Source organism: Haliaeetus leucocephalus, unplaced genomic scaffold (genome assembly GCF_000737465.1).
Source record: "Haliaeetus leucocephalus isolate CR32 unplaced genomic scaffold, Haliaeetus_leucocephalus-4.0 Scaffold687, whole genome shotgun sequence".
In the NCBI taxonomy this organism is placed as follows: domain Eukaryota; kingdom Metazoa; phylum Chordata; class Aves; order Accipitriformes; family Accipitridae; genus Haliaeetus; species Haliaeetus leucocephalus.
In genome coordinates, this window is record NW_010973123.1 from 3,235,912 (window position 1) to 3,261,824 (window position 25,913).

Consider the following 25,913-nt stretch of genomic DNA (forward strand, 5'->3'; position numbering starts at 1 on the left):
CACAGTACACCAGGTTGTATCTGGAGCAGGCTGGGTTTCGCTTTGCAAAACCCAGTGTTTTAGATCCATGTGCACTGGAACCTTTCAGCATAATTAACACCACCCCCACCCACATCCACCCCACCCCACCCCGCAAAAAAATATTTTGAGACCTTTGATCTTTCTAAATAAAAAGCCTTTAGAAACTTTTGCACCAGTAATCTGGTGCCTGGGCAAACACTGGGTGGAGGAGGTTGCTGGGGCTTAGGAAGATGTACAGTGTTATCCCCTTTTTTTCTTCCTCCGTCATAGTTGTATATGCAACTTGACAAGAGATCCTGGCAGCCTGCTTCTCCAGAACAGTAAACAGAGCCAGTGCTGCAGCAGTTTGCAGATAAATAATGTATTACAGCCTGTCAAATAAAACTTTGAGCAAATACCACTTTAAAGGGTCATATATTGTGAATCTGAATATTACCCTACAAATCATTATTTCACAGACCCTTTTGATTCCTTATTACGCATACCGCAGCACTCTGAACAGGTCACCTTTTTCAACTACCCTTAAACCTGACAGTATTAGCAATATTTCTGCTATTGATGTTTGTTTAACCACCATAAATAAGCTCAAAAATTATCCCTCAACACTTTTTTCTCCATCCAAAAGGCCTTGTAATTTTTTTTTTTTGCTATCTCAATTGGATATGTGGCACACATACATTTATTTTTTAGATGCTTGCTTTGAGATTTTAGGGAATATATAGTTTGATTGGGTTTTAGGGGAAGTCTTCCTAGAAATTTAAGACCCTGTTAAAACACAGCTAGATATTTTGCTAATATGAGTGTTTAAAGAGGATAGAAGCTATATTGCTGGGATGCCTGGTTGCAGCTAGTTTGAAGTTCAAGAATATTTACATCAAACTTACAGAAGATGGGTTTAGAAGTATCCCTCCACACCGAGCCTGAACTGGAAGGGGCAATTCAGCCCTTACCCCACGACATATGGGGCACCAGGGCTGCAGGTCTGTGCTCATAGAGACACGATGCTGTTTGCTCCCTAAACCTTCGGTTTAAACGGCAATTTCCTGGTTTCCCCATTGTTTCTCAGATTCGAAAAGTCTACATTAATGAGGTGGATGGTCTTGAGTCTATGGCCCATCTCCACAGTCAAGGAGGATGCAGAGGAGGTCCTCCTGCCCGTGCCAGATGGTTCCTTAGCCATCAGACCTGCTTGATTTCCCAGCAGTGACCCTTGCAGCTGGTGGTGGCAGAAGGAGAGCTGAAAGGAAGCCAATGACTGTGTTTAAGAAGTTCCAGTGGATTTTTTTTTTTTTTTAATAAAGATGTTTCTCATGGTGGTGTCTCTGAATTGGTTCAGGCTGGATGCTTCTCAGAAGCTGGCATTTGGTTTCCCACAGGAGAAGGTGAATTGGGTTAGTGGGGGAAAAAAATAGTGAAGTCTGGAAGCAGAGGAATTATGGGTCTGTTGTGTTATGGTGGATCCTTGCATTGCCCTTCCATAAAGTTACGCAATTAAGGGGATGGGGAAGCAGAGAAAACTGTTTATTTGCTTTCTGTTCTCCTCATGTGATGAAGCCTTTCCTCCATGCGTTGAAGAAGAGAGAGTAAGGTTATTTATTCAGACAGAAAACTAAGCTAGAAGGAAGCTTACCCACATTTCAGCTTCTAGAGGAACATGAAGATGTTCCTCCTGTCTGACAGGGGTTTTCTGGGGGGGAGGTGGGAATATTTAACACTTTTAAGATTATGGATAGTCTTTTAAATGATGGTAGAAAGTATCCTACTGTGGTATATGGATTGGCTACTGGGACTGGGCTAGCAAAGCTGGGTCAGGTTAGCAGTGGGAGAGTGAAGTGCCGTGCCTCATTTCTCCTGCCTTCTTACCCGCTCATAAACACATTTGATTTCCTTGCACGTCATGTTGGCTTTTAATGAATTTCAGAATACTGCCTATTATATTTTAGGCTAATTTCTTCAGCATCTCAGGTGTCCTGGCTTGCGGGAAGAGCTCTGGAGAGTGTTATATTTCATTATTTACTGTATTCTTGCCGGTGTGCAGATGCAGAATCCGCTGCTGGCACCAAGTGGCTGTGGGTGGAAGCTGTTCCGGAGGTGTTGGACTCGCCGGCCATCTGTGTTGTATGTGAGATTTTTGGGGCTGCAGTTCGGAAGGGGGTAGGACCCCCCTCTTCCCTCTCCAGTTTCCCCGATGGTGTGTCACACGTGGGAGCTGCTCTGTCCCACAGCAGCTGGTGCCCTGCAATGCCGGCTGAGCGATTGCCTTGGCCATGCTTTTCCTTTCTTTAAGATATATGAAAGAGGAAAAGGCTGTCAGAGGACTTGTTTGCTTGTAGTAAATCTCAGTGTGCTCTGCCCTGCATCCCATCCTTGTAGGGTTTGTTGTGTTTTCCCCCCCAAGTGAGTGGAAAAATAACTTGTACAGTAATGTCACATGCATGAAGGCAGAGGATCGTGATTACCTGAGAAAGGACACTATTTTTCCTGCCTCTTCAAAAATCTGGGGGATTTTAACACTGTTCATAGACTGTGTATTGAGTACTGAAAGAAAAATTAGTGTAGGCTTTGCATCCTCCTTCATTTTCAAGTAGATACAACGGGTGAGCTGTGTTCGGTTGGCCAGAAGACGTTCAAGAAGGCAGGAGAGGACAGATGTAGTACCTGTGCTCCCAGACAGGGAGGTGGGAAAGGGGGTTTCAGGAGTAGATAGTTTTGGTTTGGTTTTTTTGTTGTTTTTTTAGAAGCTGAAATCAAAGTTTTTTCACTCACAAATCATTTGTAGCCAAGTTTCTCTCTGAATATGATTTTCTTGCTTTTTCTCAGTTCAGTGGTGATTATATTTGATTTTGGAAACTGGTTGTTGACCAGCTCTCACTTGCCAGCCCCTTTCTAGGCTTGACTTTGCAATGAACACCACTGTGTGCCTGTGTATGGGAAAGCATAACACTTGGCTGCCAGGAACTGACTTTTGGCATCTGTGAGTGTTTCAGTTTAATGTTAGAGGTGTTCATTTTAAAGCAAGATAAACCCAGAATAAGAAGAGTTATAATTCCATGGTTTACAGGCTTTTTTATTTTTTGTGAATAATACTTGTATGGTGTTTTGACTCATCACTGTACCTGATGACCACCTGCAGAAATTAAAAATTGCAACCAGTTTTGGAGCCCACAGGGAGGGGGAATGAGTTGGTTTATTCACAGGGTCTCAGGACCATTTTGTGCTTTAAAGAGATTTGTATAAGTAAGTTATTTTAGTTTCTTCATCTTAGATTTGTTTTATCTTTATTTTGTCCTTTAACACAACCTCCCAACTGTGTGATAAATCAAGAGACTAAAGCTGTTTCGTCTCATGCGGTGGGTCTGCTGCAGGTGAGGCTCTTGCTACTGCCACGATCGAGACTCAGGTTATGGCAGTCGGATGGGCGCTTGTCATGGTTTAACCCAAGCCGGCAACTAAGCCCCACACTGCCCCTCACTCGCTGCCTCCTCGGGTGGGATGGAGGAGAGAATCAGAAGACTAAAAGTGAGGAAACCCTTGGACTGAGATAAGGACAGTTTAATGGGGAAAGCAAAAGCCGTGTGTGCCAGCAGAGCAAAACAATGAATTCATTCACCACTTCCCATCAGCAGGCAGGTGTTCAGCCATCTCCAGGAAAGCAGGGCTCCATCACGTGGTAACGGTTAATTGGGAAGACAAACGCCATCGCTCCGAACATCCCTTCCTCCCTTCCTCCCCAGCTTCATGTGCTGAGCATGACATCCTATGGTCTGGAATATCCCTTGGGTCAGTTGGGGTCAGCTGTCCCGGCTGTGTCCCCTCCCAACTCCTTGTGTCCCCCCAGCCTGTTCCTGGTGGCTTGGGGGGAGAAGCAGAAAAGCCCTTGGCTCTGTGCAAGCACTGCTCAGCAATAACGAAAACATCTCTGTATTATCAACACTGTTTTCAGCACAAATTCAAAACGTAGCCCCATATCAGCTACTATGAAGAAAATTAACTCTATCCCAGCCCAAACCAGCACAGCACTCTACTTCATTTTCGATAAATTTTGCAAGATGCCAAAAATACTACAAGCATCAGCACGTTAGTTGTGTTCCATGCTTCGATACTGCTGCTCAGAGCTGGTGAGATCCTTGTACTTGAATATTGGAGTTATTTTCGACAGATACCTTAGACAGATTTGCTTCCAGAAGGGCTTTGCCCACCTGCCTTGGCTCGTGTCTTTGATGGCCAATGCAACAGCACTTGTTGATTTTTATTTTCCTTGTAGTACAGAGGAATCCCTGGTGTGTGGTCTAGACCAGGTTGCCCAAACCGAGAGTTTGCATGTTTTGCTACGCTTCTGTCCATCTTTTCCTTGCTTGAGTGATGGTTGAAAGCGTGCCAGTACTACCTGCCAGGAAACTTTTGGGCCAGTACACTTTGTTTTTGTAATGTAAAAGGATTAGCAGGTGCCAAGTGGCATCAGGCAACCTCTTGGGGGGGGAAATTTGTCATGTGGCTATTAGACATATTGGTCCAGCTGCAGCTTCCCACCAAGGAAATGCCTAAAACCCTGAAGACCAGAAGCTGAGAAGGTGAATCACAGGAGGAATAAACATTTTTTCCCCGTTGCTTATTCTGTAGCTGTAAACATTTAGTAATGGGTGCTATTAAATAAGATAACTTAGTTTATCAGTTTTCTATAGTGACATTTGAGATGCAGAAGTTTGCACTGAATTTTACAAGTAATCCTGCTTAAAGCATGCTTGTCTGTCTTTCTCCCAGCTGCATGGCTGCAAACATTGATTGCAAACTACAGCATTATTCTTAATGTACCAACTCTCCCCAGGTAATCCTTAAACCATAGGTATGTTTATATCTTCTTTTCTTTGGGAAAGCCTAAGCAAGGGGAGCTGAAGGGCTTGCTGAGACCCTCAGCAGCAGTAGTGGGGCAATGGCTTTGAGTATCTCAGGGTCATGGCTGAAAATGGGAAAGAAAGAGGAAAGCTGGGCTGAAATGATGTGTTTCATCATTGTGCTGTTGTTAAGACTTCTTCAGTGTGGCATTTGGAGAATAATCCTGGGGTTTTTTTGTCTTAAAGTTGGCACCAAAAGGGTTTGTGTGAAACACATCAGGAGAAAAATGAAGATGAAAAGGGGTTTTAATTACTTTTTTCTGGTTATTTTTGCACCCAGTAGTGCAAATCTGACCACTCTCTGAATGCTTAGTTACACAACAACTGTGAGGAGTTGGTTCTTTTTTATTTCCCCGTCTGCAAGACTGCAGGGAGCTGTGCTGCTTGTGTTACCCCATGGAGCTGCACAATACCTGCTTCTTAATGCAGGGTGGGGGAGAGAACCGACAGCCTTTTAGACACTGATTCAAGACTTTTCTAGGCATATTCACTACTTATGAGGTTGATTTGAGATATTCAGACCCGTGTCTTATCCTTTAATAAAAGATGCTATCTTATGGTCTGCTAAAACTGGGGATATTTGAAGGCAGTTGGTAGAAAAATACTAGTTTGTGTCTTCTGGGCTGAAACTAGCAATATTATAGTAGAAGAAAGCATTGGTGCTGCTTTTGAAACAGTACTGACTGCAAATTTTTGTGTCTCTTGGGTATTGTAAAACTTCTTTGCATTCTTCAAACATGGCAGAAAGGACTACCTCTGCTTTTTAATGAAGAACACGTACTTTTCCTCTAAATGAGTTTTCCCTCTCCTTTCCCCAGCACATGACAAGGACAGAGGCTGATGTTTTGCATCTTGAGTAACCCCCAAAGTCTGTATCAGAGGACAGTAAAAAGTGCCATCTTTTTCCTAATTACCACGTGGGCCACTCAAGCAAAAGCACAAGGTGCTAAGAAACAGAATTTGTCTACCTGGGAGCTGCCTCCTGCCAGCATAGTCCATCCAAACCCCTCCAGCCCTGGCACTTTATGCGTTTCAGATGCAGTAGGAATCCCTTAGTGTCCCACTGGGAAAAGCAGCCAAAGTCTGGCTTATATGCCAATAATTAAAAAATATTTACCCCTAAATTGGCATAAGCATGGAAATTGTAATAGCTTGTTTGCCAGCAGCCTAGTTGCTATATAGCGCAGCTGAAGAGCGCTGTATATTAAAAGAAGTGTCTGGAGTTCTGCCTACACAAGGATTGAAAGCAAGGCTGGTGGAGCTGCTGGCTTTCGTCTCCCCACCTTGATCTTGGTTGGGTGCCTTGCTGGCTTTTGTGTTATCTGTGTAATTAAGCACAGAAGAGCGGTTGAGGCAGAAATGGTTAACTTACTGAGCAATACGATGTCAAGTCAGTGGTACTAAGTTGTTCCATAGGAGTTTAAAAATTAATTTTGTTGTTAAATGTCATCTTCTGGCTTGTGATCAGCTGTAGTGTAGGTCATATGTTTTCTGATAAATTTGAAGGAAATCAAGTAAGGGATCGTGAACGCTGAGATCTGTGAAACCAAAGTCGGTTGAAGTCTAATGCTGATGTTTGTAGAGATACAGAGAGTTGGGGAAAAAGAGAAGATGAAATCTGCATTATTCAGCTAGCAGAGACCTGGTGCTCCAACCCAGCACCCTCCCAAGTCAGGAAATTGCTCTTCCCTTCTCCCCTGCAGCAAAAGCCAGGAGGACATAAACTAATGCTGGGGAGGTGGATTAACGGAGAAAACTATTCTTTGCCGGAGGGCTTGTGGGAAGTTCTGCAGGGGCCTCACAGCAGCTTTTGTAAGGGTCAGGGACTGGAAGGGGCTGAGGGTGAGGAGAACTTTCTGGGACTGGGGAAGGGGAACTCTGGAGACCTCCATGAACCTTCCCTTGCTGGGACACTGGTACAGGACTTGGAGCAGAGAAGAGCTAAAATGAGACATAGTTTTTGCAAGACTTTTCTTTCCTGGTTTATTAACCACCGTTCCCCTTTATAGCAATCATGGAAGCACTCCTACGTGCGCTTCTTTTGAAGCACGTACTTGCATGTTAGCTCAGTCCTGCACAGATCTTTGATCAATCAGAAAAGGTCACTGCAGCAGCCAAATTCTCTGGATGCTAATTCAGATCTCAAAGCTGGAAGTGCATATGAAGAACACCTTAGTATTTCTTCTTGCTTTCCACCCGTTTGGACACCTGTGGACACTAGTTTGGTTTCAAGTTAAGGTAATCATCCTGCCTTTTCAAGTCCAGCTCTACAAATGCTGTCCCCTTGCAAGATAAAACTAGGAAGGCGAGATACAAAGACTTCTTCCAGAAGTTGTCCAAGGCATAGCACGTAGGGAAGATGTTGACTTATTGATGGAGACAGTCCTGGAGAAAGCAAATATTCAAATGCATTAGGATTTCTTCTTCATGAGTGTTTCCTGCAATGTTCATTTTTTGTTACAGTGCCTTCGTATGCCCTTACTCTGGATGGAGCTTTCTGCTGCATGGTCTTGTTTTCACTTCCCCCTTTCTTTTTTTCCCCCCCTTCCAGTTTGAGCGGCATGACCCAGTGGAAGGGCGGATCACGGAGCGGCAGTTCGGCAGCATGCTGCTGGCCTACAGCGGGGTGCAGTCCAAGAAACTTACTGTCATGCTGAAGCAGCTCAAGAAGCACTTCCAAGACGGAGAGGTCAGTGGCATCGGTGGCAAATTTGGGAAGTTGCAGTGGGGACAGTTGTCCTGCACTATGTTGAGAAATGAATAAGCAATCTCCATCTTAAGAAAAGCACCTGCACCTTGTCAAGCAGTGTAGGGAGATATGCTGACTTTGCAGGTGATAAATATTTTGCCAGCAGCAGGGCGATGGAAGAGGTGGGAGTGCAGTGGTCAGTGTCCAGCTTGGCGTATAGGCTTGTCCCTATTAAAATGAATGCTGTAATTTTCAAGATTTAAATTTGCTGAATGGCACCCTGGGTCTGGAGCCAGAATAAACATTGAAGACATGTTCCTAGTTACTGGCTCGACCTTAGATTAATCGGCTGCTGCGACTGGGCAGTTTATTATTTAGTTAGGAACTTATGTGAAAAATTATTTTAATTACTCATGATTTAGAGAGGCATAAGGTTGCAGATCTTACGCTCATTAATTTAGTGAGAGACCTTGGAATAAGACATCCCTGCCGAAAGGATGTGTTTTATCAGGTAAAGCAAGTATGGGCTGCTAAATTACTTCAGTATTAGAATTTCATGTCTGCTTCTATAAAGATGGATTGTTCTTTTATTAGCTAGGTTATAAACAAGTGATTCGTCAAATGAGAATGGATGGAAAGTCTTTGGCTGCGTATCGGGTCAGTCTGAGTGTTTTAGAGCTGCTTTTTCCTGACATCAGAACTGGCGTTTATTTCTTAACTGGTTTAGATGCAAAGTGTGTTATAAAACACAATTGTTGGCCAGGGTCTAGTCCTTTTTTGTCTCTTTTTGGTGCCTTAACTGGCCTCCTGTGATGTGCAGGAATCGTCAGTTCATGTGAAGGTGCTCCAGTGACTTTTCCCCCTGTTTTCTCCCTCTTTCACTGGTGCTGGAGGAGAATTTGGGCATACTGAAGCAGTGGGGCACATAGACTGATAGACTTCTCTATTAACTGCAAATAATGCCAAAAAGTTAAAAACTGGAGGAAACCGTAAGCGAGCCAAAAGGCTGTGCTCAGAGTTGCATTCCTGCCAGAGGAGTCGCGGTACCTGCAGCTTCTCATGGCTTTGGGGTGCCAGAAAGAGCACTTTTTTTTTTTTTTTGCAGATTCCCTCATGTTTTGTAGGAAAATAGACTCAATATTTAATAGGCTGTTATCAATAGATGGTGTCAACATGTCATGGGAGCTGAGATACGTTGCATTTTAATATTTGGAAATCTCACTTCTCAAGCTCTTTGTCACTGGTTTAAATAAGACCATTGATGTTTCCAAGGCTGTGTCCATTTATTTTATCTTTGAGCGAGACACTGCAGATTTAGCTTTTCCAATACCTCTGCTCCCCTTGAGTTTTAACAGGAATCATTTGATTTCTCGTGGAAAAAATAACTGAACTGTGATGTGTGTCTAACAGAAAATATCAGCTCTGTTGTTTATGTTCCCAAACTGTAGATTCTTTTGCTGTGATTTGGGGTTTTATTGTATGTATACACACACACACACACATATATATATTATTGAACGGTAGCTGGGTGTATGAGAAATTAGGCAAAGGGAGTTATTTTGGAAGGGTTCTTACAGCAGATGTTTTCTTCCTTTCATGTTTAAGCCAAGACCCTGACATCTGTGGCAGAGGAAGAACTTTTTGGTTTTACCTTATTCCTCATCCCTAAATCAGCCAGATTGTGTTTCTATTTGTAGCTAACTGGATTCAGAGCAAGTCTTTTTCTTTCTTTATTCCAAGGACTTTCAAGGAGAGGAATTGGGGAGTAGGACAAAAAAAATGACATTTGCAAGAAACAGAATTGGGGGAAAACACATGATTCCTTAGACCGGAGGGAATGAAACACCTAAAATCCTAAAACAAGATGGTCTCTCTGTTAACAAGTACAAGATATTTAATGGTTTAAGGACGTGTAAAGGATACAAGAAGCACCAGCCACTTCGCACTGGAGGCAGATAAGCCTTTTTTGCAGCCAGGGCAGCTCAAAGTCAATGTTTATGCAGAGCTAGAGAAATCAGGTACTGAAATCCTCCACTTCAGCCGGTTCTGGCTCATGGAAAATCCAGCCAGGTGCCTAACTTTGCATTGTCTTTTATACAGGAGAACCTTTTCTTGGAAATTTGTGGTTTGTTTTTTTGTCCCCTGGGGTATTGTAGAAGACCATATTCCTTGTAGATTTGTGTGCAGCCCTTTGTACCTAGATACACTTATGTACTTCTATTGGACCACCCTGGTATAGCTGTCAGTGTTTTTACATAGCTTAACTTTCCCCATCTCTTTAGAGACAGGACTGCTGTAACCAGAATCATGTTAACCACCTTTCAAGCTTTCTGGATAACTTATTCAGCAATGCGCTTGCAAAGTTTTCCTTGTAAATGAATGGAGTATTAAGCCAGAGAGCGTTCTCCCACTTGAAACTGCAGAAGCTTGACACTGGCATTGCTTCTTCCTCTGCATTTGTAACCCAGACACATGCAGAGCAAGCAGCTGCTTTGGTTGGGCTCTGCTTTACTCCTGTCCTATAAAAAGGGACTGGAGCCGGTGCTATCCACTGCTCTCCCTTTGGCTCCCAGACCTCACAGAGATGTTAAAGCCACCTGGCCGCTTCATTTATCCTGCAATACTCTGCAGTCACAGAACACCTTGTAGGTCAGAAAGGTCTATGATGCAAACACATTTTACAGGAAGAATTTTTCCCCAAATCCCTTCTTTTTCACGCTTCACTAGCCTACTTTTATAGCAGCTTAGTATCACTATCTGCACAGTTTACTAAACTGCTGTAAGTCGCCTCTACGCCGGAAGCAGTAGGGGCTTTGGCTTGCCATTGCTTTCCAAAGAAAGTGGGAGTAAAATATTTTTAATAGTGAGATGCTGGGAGAGGAATGGCAGTAATTGTACCAAACCTACCTGGCAAGCTTTACCTTGGGAATGCAATTGATCCTTGTGAGTGCTTTCTGATGAAATCTGTCAAACATCATCTTCATTGTCTGATGCAATTACCTTTTCTGCACAAGGCAACCCTGACAGCCTCCAAAATGTTAAAGCTCTGGTTTTAATCTAATCTTTAGCCATTTTCCAACATCGCTATTCTACAGTCCTGCTTTTGTGAATGGCATATTTTCTTGTATTAATTGATAGTCTTTCATTTTTATTTTTCTTGAGGAAAAAATCCCATCTTACCCTGGATACATGAACTCCTCTGCATATTCAGTGGAGCTGCCACAGTCTACTTTGTTTAAAATTACTTACGATCCTCCCCCTCAAGTTACACTTATACAGCTGCTTTTCTCCTAGTAAAAAGGACTTGACTTGTCAGTAGTATTTACAAGCAAGGTATTTGGGTTGATTCCCTAACAGCTAGAAAACCAAGCTGACTCTTCAGAGACTAATGATTTCAGGTCATCTTCTACACATGCTTTGGGGGCTGTGTAGCATATTTTCTATTGAGATGGCAGAAGGTGGGACTGAGATGTAATTCTCCCTGGCTGAAACCTGGGTTCTGAGATGAAAAGCCCTAACTTTTGCAGAAGGTGTTTGAGCTTTGGTAAGATACATGTTGCAAACAGGTATGCATTTCTGGAGTCTGCCTGCTTATGTATCACTAGTATTACTTAAGTGATGAAAGGATTCAGGCTTATGAATCAACAGCTAGATGTACAAATGCCTTGAAAGAAGTGATCATCCAGATCCCATAATCGCTACCCTAGGGCTCTCCAGATATGCAATTTCTTGTGATTCCAAATCAACATGAGTCTCTATTATATAATGGAAACATCTATTGGTCTTCCAATGGAGACATGAATAACCTACAAAGAGCCGAGCAGCACTGACAAACACATCATCAGAGAACAGGTAAGTTCCCATACTCAGACTTCTGACTGGTGAAGGTGATCGTTCATCTGACGACTTGTTGGTGTAAGCCTGAGGCTGTCTCAGTCTCTGATTTTATTTTTATTTTGGTAGCTGGAAAGGAGTTAATGCTGATGCCAGCCTCAGCAATGGAATTCATCAATAAAATACTAAATTTCATAACACTGATGGCATTTTTGCTACAGAGATTCAGTATTTCTGTCCACATGAAAGCCCAGATTTGTAGGATACCCCCATACACCATTGCTTTTGCTTTTTCAGCTGGTAAAAGACCACAAGTTTACGTACGTAAGCATATAAACGTTCCCTGTTACCCGCTGAAACAATAGCAACTGCAGTGTTTAGTGCACTAAACAAGGGGCTGTTTTGCACAGACAGCAATGCTGTTTGGCCTTGACATCTGCCTTTCATGGTGGAAAATTCCAGGAAAATGCAAAGTTGGGGCTCTTTGCATGGAATAGCTGCTGGGATGCCTTGTAGCCGCTACTGCAAACCTCAGATGTCCCAAACAGAGCAGCTAAACCACAGCACAGTGTCTTCTGCTGGCCTGAAAGTGGCCACATGCCTCCTGATTCCTGCAGGCTTTCCACGTTTTTAGTGCTCTGCTCCCAGGCAGGAGCACGTCAATCAGGAAACACATAGCAGGGAGGCATCCAGATGGGTATCTGAATTGCAGAAATCTTTTCTCCTCTAGATCTGTTGTACAAAACAGAGGGTCTTTGCAGTACTTCCTGCAGAAGTACCTGATTTATTTGATTTTTCTTTTTTTTTTTTTTTTTTTTTTTGCTAGGACAGTGTTTTATTTAATTCTGTCGTACATCTTTTAGCATGCCACTTGGGAAGCAGAGCAGGTATACATTTAAAGAAAGATCCTTGTACGGTAACTGGGGATTTTGGTTTTTTAGATCCATTGTCTGCATGTGCATTTTGTTACCTCATCCTTGTTGGTCTGGATTCACAAATCCAGCACTGACAGAGGCTGCTGTTGCACTTGTTGGTGTACACGCTGTGCAACATGCATCAGTGGTGCATTGCCGCTTGCTCAGTTATAGCAAAGATAGGAACAGGCTGCAGATTTTCTGTAATTCTTCTGCTTACAGTTCTAGAGACCCCATGTCTGTATGAGAAGATGGTAAAAAATGTGCTTTTTCTTTCAAAAAAAGATAGATGGCTTCTTCTTTGATTAGAAGTTGTTGGGAAGAGTTTGAGCAGGGTTACAATGGATCATATAAATTTATATTTGACAGTACCTGCTGAACGTGTGCTTTTCCATCCAGACCATGAAACCATGCCGTGTTATGCAGTTGGGATTTTTAGTATCTTGCTGTATCAGTCTGTCGTGCTAGACAGGATAGGAAGAGCCTGAACCTGAACTCCTCTTGACAAGCTGATTTATCTCTTCCAGAGAGGAAGGCTGAGTGGTTGTTACTGTGGTGGTGATGTACCTCCTCCATTGGCCCTGGGCCATGGCTGTGGTGGGGGAGTTTGGAGGCTGCAGCCCTTGTCCTAGCTCTGATGCAGTCGTGCTGATGCTAAACGGGTCCATAAAATTGGGCGTTGTGTTGTGTAGTGTAACTGGGTGGGGGTCCCAGAGCTGCGCTCATCAGCAGTTGCTCTCCTGGCATACTCCTTGCCGGTCAGATCGGTGCAGAGAGGAGCATGTTGCTTATCCCCTGCCTGTACATCAGCTGTGCTGGGATGCAGCGGTGCCAGTGCTGGGGAATCTTAGGATGCCTTTCCGTGACTATCCGAGTATGTGGCTGTAGGCACTCACTGAGCACACGCTTAGTTGTCCCGGGGTAAGCCAAGTCCTGGGTGACTGTGCCGGTAAGTAGAGCAGACGGCGATCCAGCCCCGCAGCCATCCTGCAACCAGCAGCAAAGCTAACTGGGGCACATTTATATGTGCTGTGATTTGCAGTGTCACCTTCTGCGACACTGGGTAAGACGTGGATCCCCACAAGGATCCCTGAATCTCTTGGGACAGACCTTGCAGCATGTGAACTATTTCATTATTGTCGTTGCAAGTGTGCCGGCTTTAAAAAAATATATAAATGAATCCTCTTGCTGCAGTCTCTTGCATCCCAACCACAGGCTCATGGTGTGTCTGCTCTTCTGGGCAAGAGCTGGCTGCATAGCAAGGGCCAGAGAAATGCTTTTTGGTCTCTGCCACTGCTGACCATGCATGACAAAGTCCTTTCCAGTTGCACAACTGGTGGGGCCGGGAGGGGAGCAGAGGTGGTTAACAAAAGTACAGGTTGCAAACCATATCCTCAAGGGCCAAAGTAGGATTATTTTGAGCGTGCAGATAAATTTCCCTCTGGCTACACCTTTGGACTGATGAGTCACTTTGTCGTTCATAATCCAGGTATTATCACGATCTCCTTTTCCCATCGCTGTAAGACTGTCTTTTCTCTGTCCTAGGGGCTGACGTTTGCGGAGGTGGAGAGCTTCTTCACTTTTCTGAAGAACATAAACGATGTGGACACAGCTTTGAGCTTCTACCACATGGCTGGAGCTTCGCTTGATAAAGGTATTAAAACTCGCGAGATGTACAGGCACTGAAAGCTTGAGGGAGCACAACTCATGCCATGTCTTTGGTGTTGGGAAGGTGTCAAATGAGCCCAGGGTGACATTAAAAATGTTACAGGGAAGAACCGTGATTTCGGTACAAGAGGTTTAACTTGCTATGTTCTTGGATAAAGAGGGATTTCAATTTTTATACTTCCCCAGTTTTAGATATAGAGGGGGGAAAAAAGGGCTGAAATATATAGCCTGAATAGATTAGGAAGCAGTGATTTAATGGTGACCAATTAGTAAGTGGTGATATCTTCAGCAGGACCATTCAGGCCTGATGTGTGCAGAGGCAAGATGACCTAGTGAGTGTATCACAGGCTCTCGTAGCAGATCCCAGGCACCCCAATGTTTCTTCTTCTTCATCCCCGTCTTCTGAAGTGACATCTTTTCTCCTTTTATAAAGTACTTGAAAATTTATTGTTGGCAAAGACAAACAGCATTATAAGAAGTTATTCTTGCAAACTGTATCTTCTGTAGAGGTGTCCATGATTGAGGCAGCAGAGGCACTAATCAGCAGTGGAGCTGGTGGTAGGAACTGTTCAACCCTTGTTTTGTTTCAGCTTTGCTTAAAAATATGAGGCTTTGCATAGAAGTGAGAGCTGTATGGCCAGATGCTGCATTTCTCATCTGAAATCCAAGTAATGGAAAGCACCTTTGGAGCTCCCAGGCGTGCTGGAGGAAAGGAGGGGGAGCACTGGAACCCCACTGAGGTCCCAGAGTGAGCATTAAAGTCTGTCTAGAACAGGCTCTCTCCAGATAACCCCACAGTCCAGAGGCTGTGCGTGGCCAGAGGAGCTGGCTGAATAAACCTCAGAGCTGGTGTTTCCTGGGCAGCTTGGTAATAGTGTGCTTTATCAATCAGACCAATCCATATCCTTCTTCATCTCATCGTGTGTTTCCTTTTCTGAGCTAATCCATATCAGATATGTCTCAGTTCTGACACTGATTAAAAAAAAAAAAAAAAAAGGAAAAAAACCCTATACCATACATTTTAAAAAAAGAAAGTCCATCTCTCTGCTGCCAGCATCTGTCACAAGTGTGTGCTTTTCTTTTCTAGATCTTTTTCTAAGAGTTGTTTTTTAAAAGCACTCAGACTGGGAATATAAAAAACGATGGCAAACTCATTAAAAGTTTTTTAGGCTAAGTGGAAACTCTTGTCTACTAGAAAGTTAAAGCTGATGTATTTAGGCAGCTGCAAAATTAAATGTTTCGGAAGTAAGGTATTCTTCCAACCACTGCTGTTGTGGGAATATTAAGACATTAATAGGTTTTTGGGCAGTGGAATTACTAAGGGAGTCATACATGTCACATCTCGTCTTGTGTGTGTCAACAGCCCTCCTCGTCTTCAATTTTTGGGGGGAAATCGTCTGTACTCTTTGTTTTAGATCACCATTATCTTAAGACTTAAAAGAACCTGATAGGATTATCTTTCATTTAAAAGTAAAAATATGAAGTACGGATGTGCTGCTGCTGCAGAGAGCTCTTTCTGCAGCGTCCCACAAGGAGGTAATAGCCCAGCAAATCCACTTTACTCAGTGTCTACAGTAAATTAGCAATTGCTGAGTCATGGAATATGTATTTTTGGAGTATTTAGGTCCCTGTGCAGTTGGTAAATCAGTGTGATTGCTGTTTAATTATGTGCAATTAATGAGCTTGTGCTGGAGCCACAGCCATTGAGCCTGGGAGTATTTGGCTGGAGTAAGTAAACCTTGGGGAGGGTTGGTGGTCCGCAGGGCATGGCTTCAGACCGCTCACAGGCTCAGCTGTCCCCGGATCCCCATCCCTGCCTGCGAGGTCCCGGCTGTTGGGAGAGATTCCTCAGGCTCAAGCAGAAGAGGAGGGTCCTGCAAATTTCCTCTTCATGTGTGTCTGTTAGCTGACACGAATTGTCCCTCGCATCCTTCTGTGCTGCTCAACCCAGAGATGCTCTGGGCGGGAGGCACAAAGACAGCACTTTGCTGTGGTCCTAATGAAGGCGCAAAGCAAGCTGCAGCGATACACCTGGGTTTTGCAGCAGGGATCTGTGTGCTCCCATGTCTAATTTGTCTGTGCATTACCCATTTCCATATGTGTGCACTCCGGAGTCTGGATATTGCACCCACAAATCAAATAAGCAATAAATGGGGTGTACTCTTCCAAAAATCAAGCTTTCGCAAGGTTGCTTGTTAAAAACCAACAAATATAAAAATTACTCATCATATGGGGAGGCGGAAGAGGATAGTTTGTGTAGCAAATAAATTGCTGCTAACCTAATGCAGCAAATGTTACTACAATTTTAGAAGGGCCGAGGGGAAAAAAAATGGATGGCATCAAACAGCCGTAGCTTGACAACCTGTTTTCTGTGTTGAATTAAAGTAGCCTCTTCTAAAAAGGATCATAAACCTGTATTTTAATGACCCATAGAATAACACACAGATTATTCGTTAGTCCATCTTTCATTTTACCAGAAACATAATAGCCGTCATTCTCTTAAATCTTAAGCATTACTTAGAAAACTTTCCCAGTCTGGGCTTACAGCCGGCAGCAGGACAGGAGCCGAATTCACCTCTTATTCCCCTTTCAAGGCGAGGGTGTGAATTGCACTTTTTTTTTGGCACCGTCTGCGGCCCGACTTTTGAAGCAGCCGTTCTGCTGGCACCAGCAGAGAGCCACGATATACCTCCTTTGTGTTTTAGGGCAAGGCACAGATGTGCTTTGCTAGAGGTGGGCCAAAGTGAGGGGAGACAGCTGAGCCTGCTGCTCACTCTGGTGGCTCGGAGTAGGGCTGGAGCCCAGGAGGGGTTAATGGGAGATCATTTTATTTGAAATGTGGAGCTTGAAACGGCTGCAGACTTGACAGGGAATTTGGAAGGAGGTAGAGGTGAGATTTGAGAGCAGCACGTATTTGTCATCAGATTGCTGCTTGCTTTAATCTGCCTTGGGAGATGGATGAAAGAAGTCAGTCCCCCATGGAGGCACAGCTCAGATTGCTCCTCTGGAGTAATGGCATGTAGTCAACGCTGGTAGTTGAGCGGGGAGGACTTCTGTAGGGTAGGTAAGGTTGGCAGGGATCTCTAAAGAACTGACAGGGTCACCTACAGCAGCTCACCCAGGGCCACCTCCAGTCAGGTTTTGGATATCTCCAAGGGTGGAGATGCCACAGCCTCTCTGGGCATGTAAGAAAGCCTGGATGAGTATTTGCGATAATTTGTAAGAAAGAGAAGAGTCAAATGATTAAATCTGGTGTCCTGCAGAGGCAAGTCAGGGTCATGGATTGTCACCTTTGCTGCCCTCACACCAGTACGTTGACGTGTGTATGTGTGCGTCCTGATGGAGTGGGACAGTGGAAGTGCTTGGCACCGTGTCCTCAAGCAGGAGGGGTCTGGAGCTCGCCTGCCCTTTGGTTTTAGTACATGTACAATTACGGTGTGGTGTTTGCTCAGCACTGATGCAACAAGTTGTTGGGCAAAGCTCCATCACAGCAGAGGACACCTGTCCACAAGGCTTTAAGAAATCAGCTCGGTAACCTAAGGACAAGCTCTCCGTAGACCAACAGCTCCTGAAAGGTGCTGAATACCTTTCAGTTTAGGAACCATTTTCTGTGTTGGAATCTCGTTTCTTATTTATGACTGCAGATATTACATAAACAGTGGATCGACTCTGCCTTTGGTCTGGTAGCTCTGCTTTTTTCCCAGAAGCATGATCTCCATGACTTTCCGTCATGCTCCCTTTGATGTCAAAACAATTTCTGCTCAGCTGCAGGGCTGCAGCTTCGCATTTTGAGAAGAAAAAGAAAAACATGCTAGGCCACAGGATTGCTTAGGGTTTGTGCATCTCTCTTCTGGATAGACAGTCCAGTATGTACATAGGCAAATGATTTGAAAAAAGTTAAATAGACTTTTGCTAGCTATATTGTCAATGATGGCATCCAAGGTTTCCAGCTAGAATGCTTAAATGAAACGTGAATATCAATGTGAGACTCTATGTAGCCTGATTCCTGGGAACCCAAAATACATGTGTCCTGCCTCTGCAGCCTGGGACCGCCCAGGGCAGGGACCCCTGCTCCCATCACCCTGGGTGCTATTCAGGAAATGAAGGCAGCAGCCCAACTGCCCATTATTTTGGCCAAATGTATAACTATTCTCAAGATGGAGGAAAATAGTGAAGTTTGCCATCTGGCTAGGCTCTCGCCCATAGAAAAGCCCTGTTTGTAAGCACTTGGTGAGGCATTACTCACGGTGTGGTTCTGGGAATTGGAGTGAAAAAAAAAACCCAAACGACTGTGTCAGACACTAAACTGGCATAAAATAACTCAGATGGCTCACTGAAGGAACCAGTGGGAGACACTAACACTTGAAATTTTAAAAGCCACGTAGCTTTTCAAGATAGAAACATGGAACTCATTTTCGGTGGTATAAAATCCAGGAGACTTGCCTGTGTAGAGATGGATGCAGCCATCCCAAACCCCCAAATCTGGACAAGCTCTGTTTTAGGAGATGTTGCCCCCGACAGCACCTACTTTGTTTTGCGAAATGGTAAAGAATTGACACTGGGAGGTTTACTTCAAGTTTATTTGCCTCACCAAGATACCTTGTAGCCTGGAGTGTGTGCATCAAAGTGGAAAGCAGAAACACTTTCCCCTTCCTTATGACTCCTTAAAAACCAGCAGAATCGTTACTGAGCACAGCACAGTTACGCAGCCCCTGTGAAATAACGTTTTTGCAGAATTCTTGCATTGAGCAAGAACAATGTGATGGAGATGACTGTTGCGCAGTTGTGTTAGTAAGAGAGGAAGCAGTAACCAGCAGCTGTACGTACAAATTACAGCTGGTAAAACTGCGTCCGTGAAAAATAAATAAGCACATGTCAAAAAGGAGGGAGGGATCAGGTGACACCCTGTAGAGAGGGAAGGAAGGGGGTGAAAACTCAGCAGAAAAACATGACTTACAGTTAAAGAAATCATTCTAACTTTTTTTCTTTTCCATATAAGGCTATAGCAAATAACTTCTTCATTAGGGTACCTGGGGCACCAGGAGGAGAGGATGGTATCAAAGCTTGGTTGAGCATCTTTAAAGATTTACATTTCAAAGGAGTTAAATGAAATTCTCAGTGTTGCTGCCTGAGGAAATACAGATTTGCTTTTGCTGTCTGAAGGTCTGGGTCTTGGGTGAGAGATGGCTTACAGTGCTTAAAACCTCTGCCGTTGCCAAAGTTGAGGTGTTTTAAAGTCCCTCCCCAGCAGAAGGACTTTCTGGAGAAAAAAATAAGCTGAGAAATAAGTTTAGATAAACTTTCTTTTACTTAAACTTCCTCTTTTTCCTTGAGCTTTACACGTTACTGAAGTCCCCCGCCAGCGCGTGTGGCAGGTAGGAGTTACAGTGCATGTTTTGCAGCTGTCTGGAGCCAGGACTGTATATAGGGAACGAGCATCACCTAACTGGGGAAGAGAAAGGTGCCTTTTACAAAGGCATATATAAAATCCAGAGGCAGGGCATTTAACTTGGTAAAAAGGCCTATGCCATCCACTGTTCGGCTCCAGCGTTTCCTGCCACTTCATGTTCATGGCATTTGATCAAAGAGGACCTATAGGTACTGCATTATACCTATGCAACTTATAGTCACCCTCTCCTCTGGTTTGGGGTATGTGCGATGCTGGCCGTCAGTCCCTCCCTCTCAGATCAAGGGGTAAAGCTGAAGGCAGCATTATTTCATTTGTGAACGTTTGATGTCAATGTAAGTTAATTAAATGGTGGACCATTAAAGCCCTTTTTGGAGGGCTGCTGCCATCTAATGCACCCGCTCACTTGTGTTGCAGTTCATTCACTCGATGGTGTTAGATCTTGCAGGCTAATTTGTATGTATTGTGCCGTGTGCATGGCATGGTATATTCTGCAGCCTGGTTGGCATGGGTGGGCTGGGAGAGACGTGTGGTCTCCCCGCAGCTTGGTTGGCAAGGTTCGGGCATAAGGCTGGGAACAAAATTAATTCAAGTTTTCTTTAATGATTACATTGCCTCTGCCCTCCCTAAAGCAGGCTCTGGCTGCCAGCAGGACACATACAGAAGTAACGGCCATATACTGACTTATGGTGACAGAACTGAAATATATAGTAGTTACTGCAGACCAGAGTTACATCTCTCATGTTGGAAAGGATTTTAACTCAAAAAGAATAATTACAAGGAAGCAGTGGATGCCTACTTGAGATTGTATATATATTTTAATCCACCTTCTGTTTAATTTCAGTTTTCTCCTGTGTTATTTAGTAAAAGAAGGGATTTTATAGGGAAATCCCCCCCTGAAAACCCCAAACCTCACTCAGGGGAGCAGAAATGGGGTGGAAGGAACCAATAATCTGAACATTTATGAAAAAAAATCCTATTAGAAACACTTTATGTGGTTTCTAATTAATCTGGTTACGGTATAGATTGGGTGCTTATTTTTTCCTTTCTGACACGTAACTGCAAAATTTCTGAAGGGCCAATAGCTCTGCAAATGGACCAGTGTGCATGAACCCAGAAGGATGCTGTGGATGAAAGCAGAGGCTTTTTTTTGGTTTCAATCTGATTTTGTGTTGTACCCTTTCCCTGTTTTGCCTCGCTGAAGGGAAGCACGCAGCTAAACATTCATCCCAGTTGCTGCGGGCTCGCTGCTGCAGTGCAAAGTCTCTCTGGAAGGGTTTTCCTTGGGTCAGACTTTGTAGGGAAGCAATTTAACTTAAAATACGTTCACGTTCATGCAAAGCCCTTCTGTTTTATTGAGTATCTGGAAGGGAGCAGGGTGTTTCAGCCCTGACAGTGACAACTGAGCTGCTCTTACCTCCCCTCCTTCCTTTAATTAGCAGCCGTCAAAGGGAGACTAGAGGGCAGCCAGACGCACATGAATACATGTAGGGAAACAGCTAAACCAGTCAGGGCGGGGGGTGGGGTGGTGGTGTTCCCTTTATGCAGCAAAATCTACTGCATAACTCTGCCAGATTGATAACTCTGGAGATTGCTCTTTTCTAGAGGTGTGAATAAAACTACCACTCGCTTCTTTGCTGATGAGCTCAGCTGCCAGTGGCTGGGGGGGGAAGTGAAATAATTCATTACAACTCTTTATTTTATTGCAAGGTTAACCTTGGCTGCTCGCTGCAGAGCTTGTCACGAGGAGAGGGTAGATGGGTTTGTTCTACAACTGGCCCTGGGTTGCTTAACAGGAAAACTGGTTTTTATTATTCCCAGCCTGTTGGAATAGTTGGTTCATAGAGTATCATCTTTGCAACACTGTCAGAAGGAGCTGCCTTATTGATCAAGCCCATCAGGAGAGGTTTCCCACCTGGTGTTTGATGTAGTGCTGACACTTCTTCCAATTTTTATAACCAAAGTGGGGAAAAAACATCTCAGTGTTTTTAACGTTTATCTTGAACACAGGTATCGGCACATCAGTGTTCACCAGCAGCCTCTCCGCACCCCATGCAGTGTTGCTGTAGGAAGGCAAAGGCTTTGAGAAGCATGGTTTTTGAGGCATGTGCTGAACGGGCTGGGGATGAAGCTTATTTCAAGCCTCTTTGAACATAACACATTTTCGTAAAGGCAGTTTTCCATGGAGGAACAAGAGTCTTCTGCTCCTCTGCCTGCGTTCGCTGCGGTTGGCAGATCATGACATCTCGCTAACCTTGTGCCCTCCCTCCGTTGCAGTGACGATGCAGCAAGTGGCCAGGACGGTGGCCAAGGTGGAGCTCTCCGACCACGTGTGCGACGTAGTGTTCGCGCTCTTCGACTGTGACGGTGAGTGACCCCAACCTCGCCCCATTCCTCTCAGCCAGGCTGGGTGAGAGTTGATCTGGGGGAAGAAATATAAGGGAAAAAAATGCCAGCCATGAAAGCTTGCCATGGCCTTGGATCTTCTTGCCGTGCTACCATCTGCTTTTTGGCCGTGGATCTGTACTGATGCTCCTGCCCTTCTAGGAATGGTATCTGATGGTACGCAGCTTCTGAGATGTTGATCTTAAAGCACTGGATGCAAGCGTTTGGCATGCACAGCTTGCTACACAGCTTCCCCCCCAAACTCTTATTTTGTTTAACAAAATGAGCTATTGTGCTCCAGTGTTGGAAACACGCCTATCTGGTACTTTGTTATCTCCAAAGTCCTGGACAAATATCAGCTTAATTAATTAATGGCAGCTCTGTGCCCTGCTGGGAAGCTCATTGCTTTGCTGGCCCGCAGAGGATGCGAGCACTTTGGCGTAGCTTGTTGCCACACTGAAGCAGTCTTGGGTTGATTTAATGAGAATTAGTGGAGTCTTTGCTACCATGGGATGATGGCAGCAATGCAGGCTTGGAAAGTAGCAAAATTCTGCATTTGCCCAAAACTGTCAAGCCAAAACTAGAGACTTTCTGGCACCCTGCTTCTCCAGGACAGTCACCAGGATCTGGCAGCTCTGAGCGGCAGCACTGATGCATAAATAGACAGTTGTTTGCTTTCTGATATAAATATGAACGTTAAAAAAAAAATCTTTATTTTCTTCCTTGTCCCTCTTGGTTTCAGCCCCAGCTGCTTATTTGTGCCTTTCTAAGGTTGCATCTCTTGTTTTATTTTTCTGTGTGCTTCAGTGCCACTCTCTGATACGATCCTCAAGCCAGATAATCAGGCTGGAGATTAGAGTGAACCAAAATGTAGCCATGTATTCTGTTTGCATCCTCTCATGGGAGAATCTGCTAAATATTTTGATAGCAAACCTGGGGGGAAAGACTGTGGTTGTCAGAAGAGTCCCTGAAAAGAAGGAAGCGGGTGGAAAAGCAGGCGCAGACGTGTGTGTGTGTGTGTGTGTTTATAGACATTACCATGCACACATCAAAAACCTGCAGCACCAGAGGGAATTTTACTCACCCCTTGAGAGTTTGCTGGGATTTTGCTGTCCAGATTTGCATTCAGATGTAAGGCAGGAAAAAAGCTCTCAAATGAAGAAACTCGTTCATGAAATATAATGATGTAGTTCCCTGTATCAGCCGGAGAGATTCTCTCTCTTTTGATCTGGGGAACCGATGGCACTGGCAGGTTCGTTTCTTGAGGGCTGATGTCCCTCATCTTTCTTCATGCCCAAAGGCAGGTTGCTTTCCTGTGCTGCTTCCCAGAAGCTAAAACCAGTGCTATGAGCTGTGTGCCATAGGCAGGGGAGCAAAACAGGCAACCAGATACATGCGGCATCGTGGCAGAAGGCATCAGCCGCTCAGCAGACAGGCGTCAGGCTGTTGGTCGCACCCTGGCTTGCTGCTGTCCCCCTCCGATCAACCAGCGCCCTAAATAAAAATCCCAGAGGTTTTAATTTACTGGTGGTTAAGCAACTACAGAATAAACTTTGTCCCAATTTACTATACTCTTATTTTTAACATGAATTTAATTGACATAATTCTCAATAACCTCACTAGATTACTTTAATGAATCTTCCTTTCTACTCCATTAAGAAAAATCTGCACTCCGTTACCCTGTGCTACTGTAATTTCCTGTATCACTTAAAGTGGAGAGTTTCCTGCGGGTGCACGGGCATTTGCTTTGCATTTGCTTTTTTGTCTTCAAGCTCCAGCACTCCAGGCCCTGCAAGACATGGTGGTGCCAGGCTAAGCAGGGCAGCATCCTTAGGGTTGGGATTTACATGCTGTGGTTCGGCAACCTTTGCTCAGCAGGCTATTTTGGAAGGTTGAAGCCAAACATGATTTCGGTCTCTGCAAGAAATGACGCTTGTGGCTGCTGCCCTTTAAAGTTAGTGCATGTGGGGAGGAGGTTGTTGGTGGGTTTTAGTGTTTCTAATTTTTTTTTTTCTTCTCCTTCTTCTCACAGGGAACGGTGAGCTGAGCAACAAGGAGTTTGTTGCCATAATGAAGCAGCGTCTTATGAGAGGCTTGGAGAAGCCCAAGGACATGGGTTTTACGCGACTCATGCGGGCGATGTGGAAATGCGCCCAGGAGACGGCGTGGGACTTCACCATGCCCAAGGCGTAGCGGGGTTGGGGAGGAGCGCACGGCTTCCCTGTCTCAGCTCTGCCACCACTGCCTGCAGGCGTGAACACCTGCGGGACGGCACCAGGTTCTGGCGAGCCCAGACTGTTCATAACAGGAGACTTTTGTAAATCGAAGTTAGAAATCAAAGCCTGTTGTATTTGCAGCTTCTGCTTGCCACTAGCCCCTTAATATTCCTCTCAGGAAAAGGACTTTTCTTACTGCTGCCACCTCTGCTTTGTGATGTGCCCTGCCTGCAGAGCTGGGCATCGAGCGAGCTGGTGGGGCTGCACCCAAATCACTTTTATTTAGTGTTATTACGAAATGGCATGGGGTTTATTTCAATTCTTAGATTGCTCCTAAGAAAGAAGCTGTGGGATTCCTGGATAGATCGTACCAGTGGGACCTAGGAGCAGAGCCTGGAGCAGCCAGGTGGTGAGAGCACCCCAGCATTTTGGTCGGCCAAATGCTCCGTGCTCCCCCAGGCTGTCTCAGGAGGTGGATGAGACGGGTGCACCTGCAGAAAGGCTGCTTGAGCCGAGGTGCTGCCTCTGGTGTTAAGAGCAGTTAAAAGCAGTGGAGCAACTGGCTCTCCTGCATATCCTGCTTTGTGTAAGCAACCTTCTGCGGGAGGCCTCTACTTTTTTTTTTTTTTTTTTTAAATGGGGAGCCCTCTCCATGGGGAACAGGCTGAAAAATGTTATTTGCTGAGTGGTGTTCTCTCTGTAAAGTATCATGTAAAGATGTTGCTCACAACAACGTGGCTCGTGGCTCATCTCTTTCGATTGCTTCAGGTCTTCATCTAAGGCTGGTGGCGAGTCACTGGAGATGGGGTGTTTTGGAAGAGAGAGAAAAAAACGTGTTGACTTTCAGAGCTGGAAAGACAAAGCCCAGAAGTCAGTGCTGGAAAGGCCAGAGCTGCCGTATTTGCTGTCCCCCATTGCCAGCCAGCCCCAGACGAGCGGTCTGGTTTGGGATTGCCCTGTAATCGATCTGCCGTGGCCTCTGTATTGCAGAGAGGAGCCCTTTCTGTGGGTGTTTAAAGGACAGCCATGAGCTCTAGGCTTTCTTTGAGGGGATAAAACACTTTTAGAATATTTTCATACTGGGATATTGATCCTGCTATTGGGGATCACTCCATCTACTGTCATCTCTGTCCTCTCCTCTCCTGTAGTTTGCCTGCTGGTAGCGCACTCTGTTCAGGTGTTGGTCCTTGTGTAACATGTCACACGCGTTACATCGAGCAGCAAGGATGCTGGGGTGCAGGTTTCGCCCACCCTGCCTGTAGCGATAGTTGATTTTGCTGCCTGTCCTCCCTCCTCCCCGCGAGCCCAGGGCAGCTGCGGACCCTCCAGGGAAGTGCCACCCGTCTCGAAATTCTCTCTTTTGGAACAAAATGAAGCCTGTTGCGTCCCTGGTAGGACTGCATCTATCGAACAGGCTCTGCTGCGTAAACGGGGGTCGATGGCATGAAGTCTTAATTGCAGAGTTCCTCGTCCCTCGTTAGCGCTGCTCTTGGGCCAGCATCTCCCTTCAGCCCTTTCCGGGCGCAGTCCCGGGTTCAAGGAGCTGTTTAAAAGGCAGGAACCTTTAAAATGCCATTTAATTACTTTTTTGTCTTAATCTGACACAACTCCCGAAGGGGTGTTATCGCCCCTCGTGAGAGCGAGGTGCGGGCGGATGCCCCTTTTTTTAGGGGCAGCCCTAAATTTGGGGGGGTGTGGTGCCGAGGCAGCGATGGGAGGGGAAGGGAGCCCTGAATGCCGAACAGCGGCCTCAAACGGGCCAACGGGGCTTTCCGCCATTTTGGTTGCGGCGGGGGTGGGGGGTGTCCGCGCCAATGCAGGCGGGGGCGGGGCGCCCGTGACGCCATCAGGCCGCGCGCGCGGCCCCGCCCCCTCCCCACCCCACAC

At 45.1% G+C, this 25,913-nt stretch overlaps 1 protein-coding gene across 4 annotated transcripts in view; it reads left to right on the plus strand.

Annotated features, from left to right (window-relative positions):
• Positions 1–24,606, plus strand: part of MICU1 (mitochondrial calcium uptake 1) — a 97,147-nt gene extending 72,541 nt beyond the window's left edge. For all 4 annotated transcript variants that reach the window (XM_010579911.1, XM_010579912.1, XM_010579913.1 and 1 more), the window contains 4 exons: positions 7,465–7,602; positions 13,896–14,004; positions 21,703–21,792; positions 23,843–24,606. In XM_010579911.1, coding sequence (XP_010578213.1) covers positions 7,465–7,602; positions 13,896–14,004; positions 21,703–21,792; positions 23,843–24,003 — 498 coding nt within the window. In that variant the 3' untranslated portion in view covers positions 24,004–24,606. The remainder of the gene's footprint in view (positions 1–7,464; positions 7,603–13,895; positions 14,005–21,702; positions 21,793–23,842) is intronic.
• Positions 24,607–25,913: the final 1,307 nt, after the last annotated feature.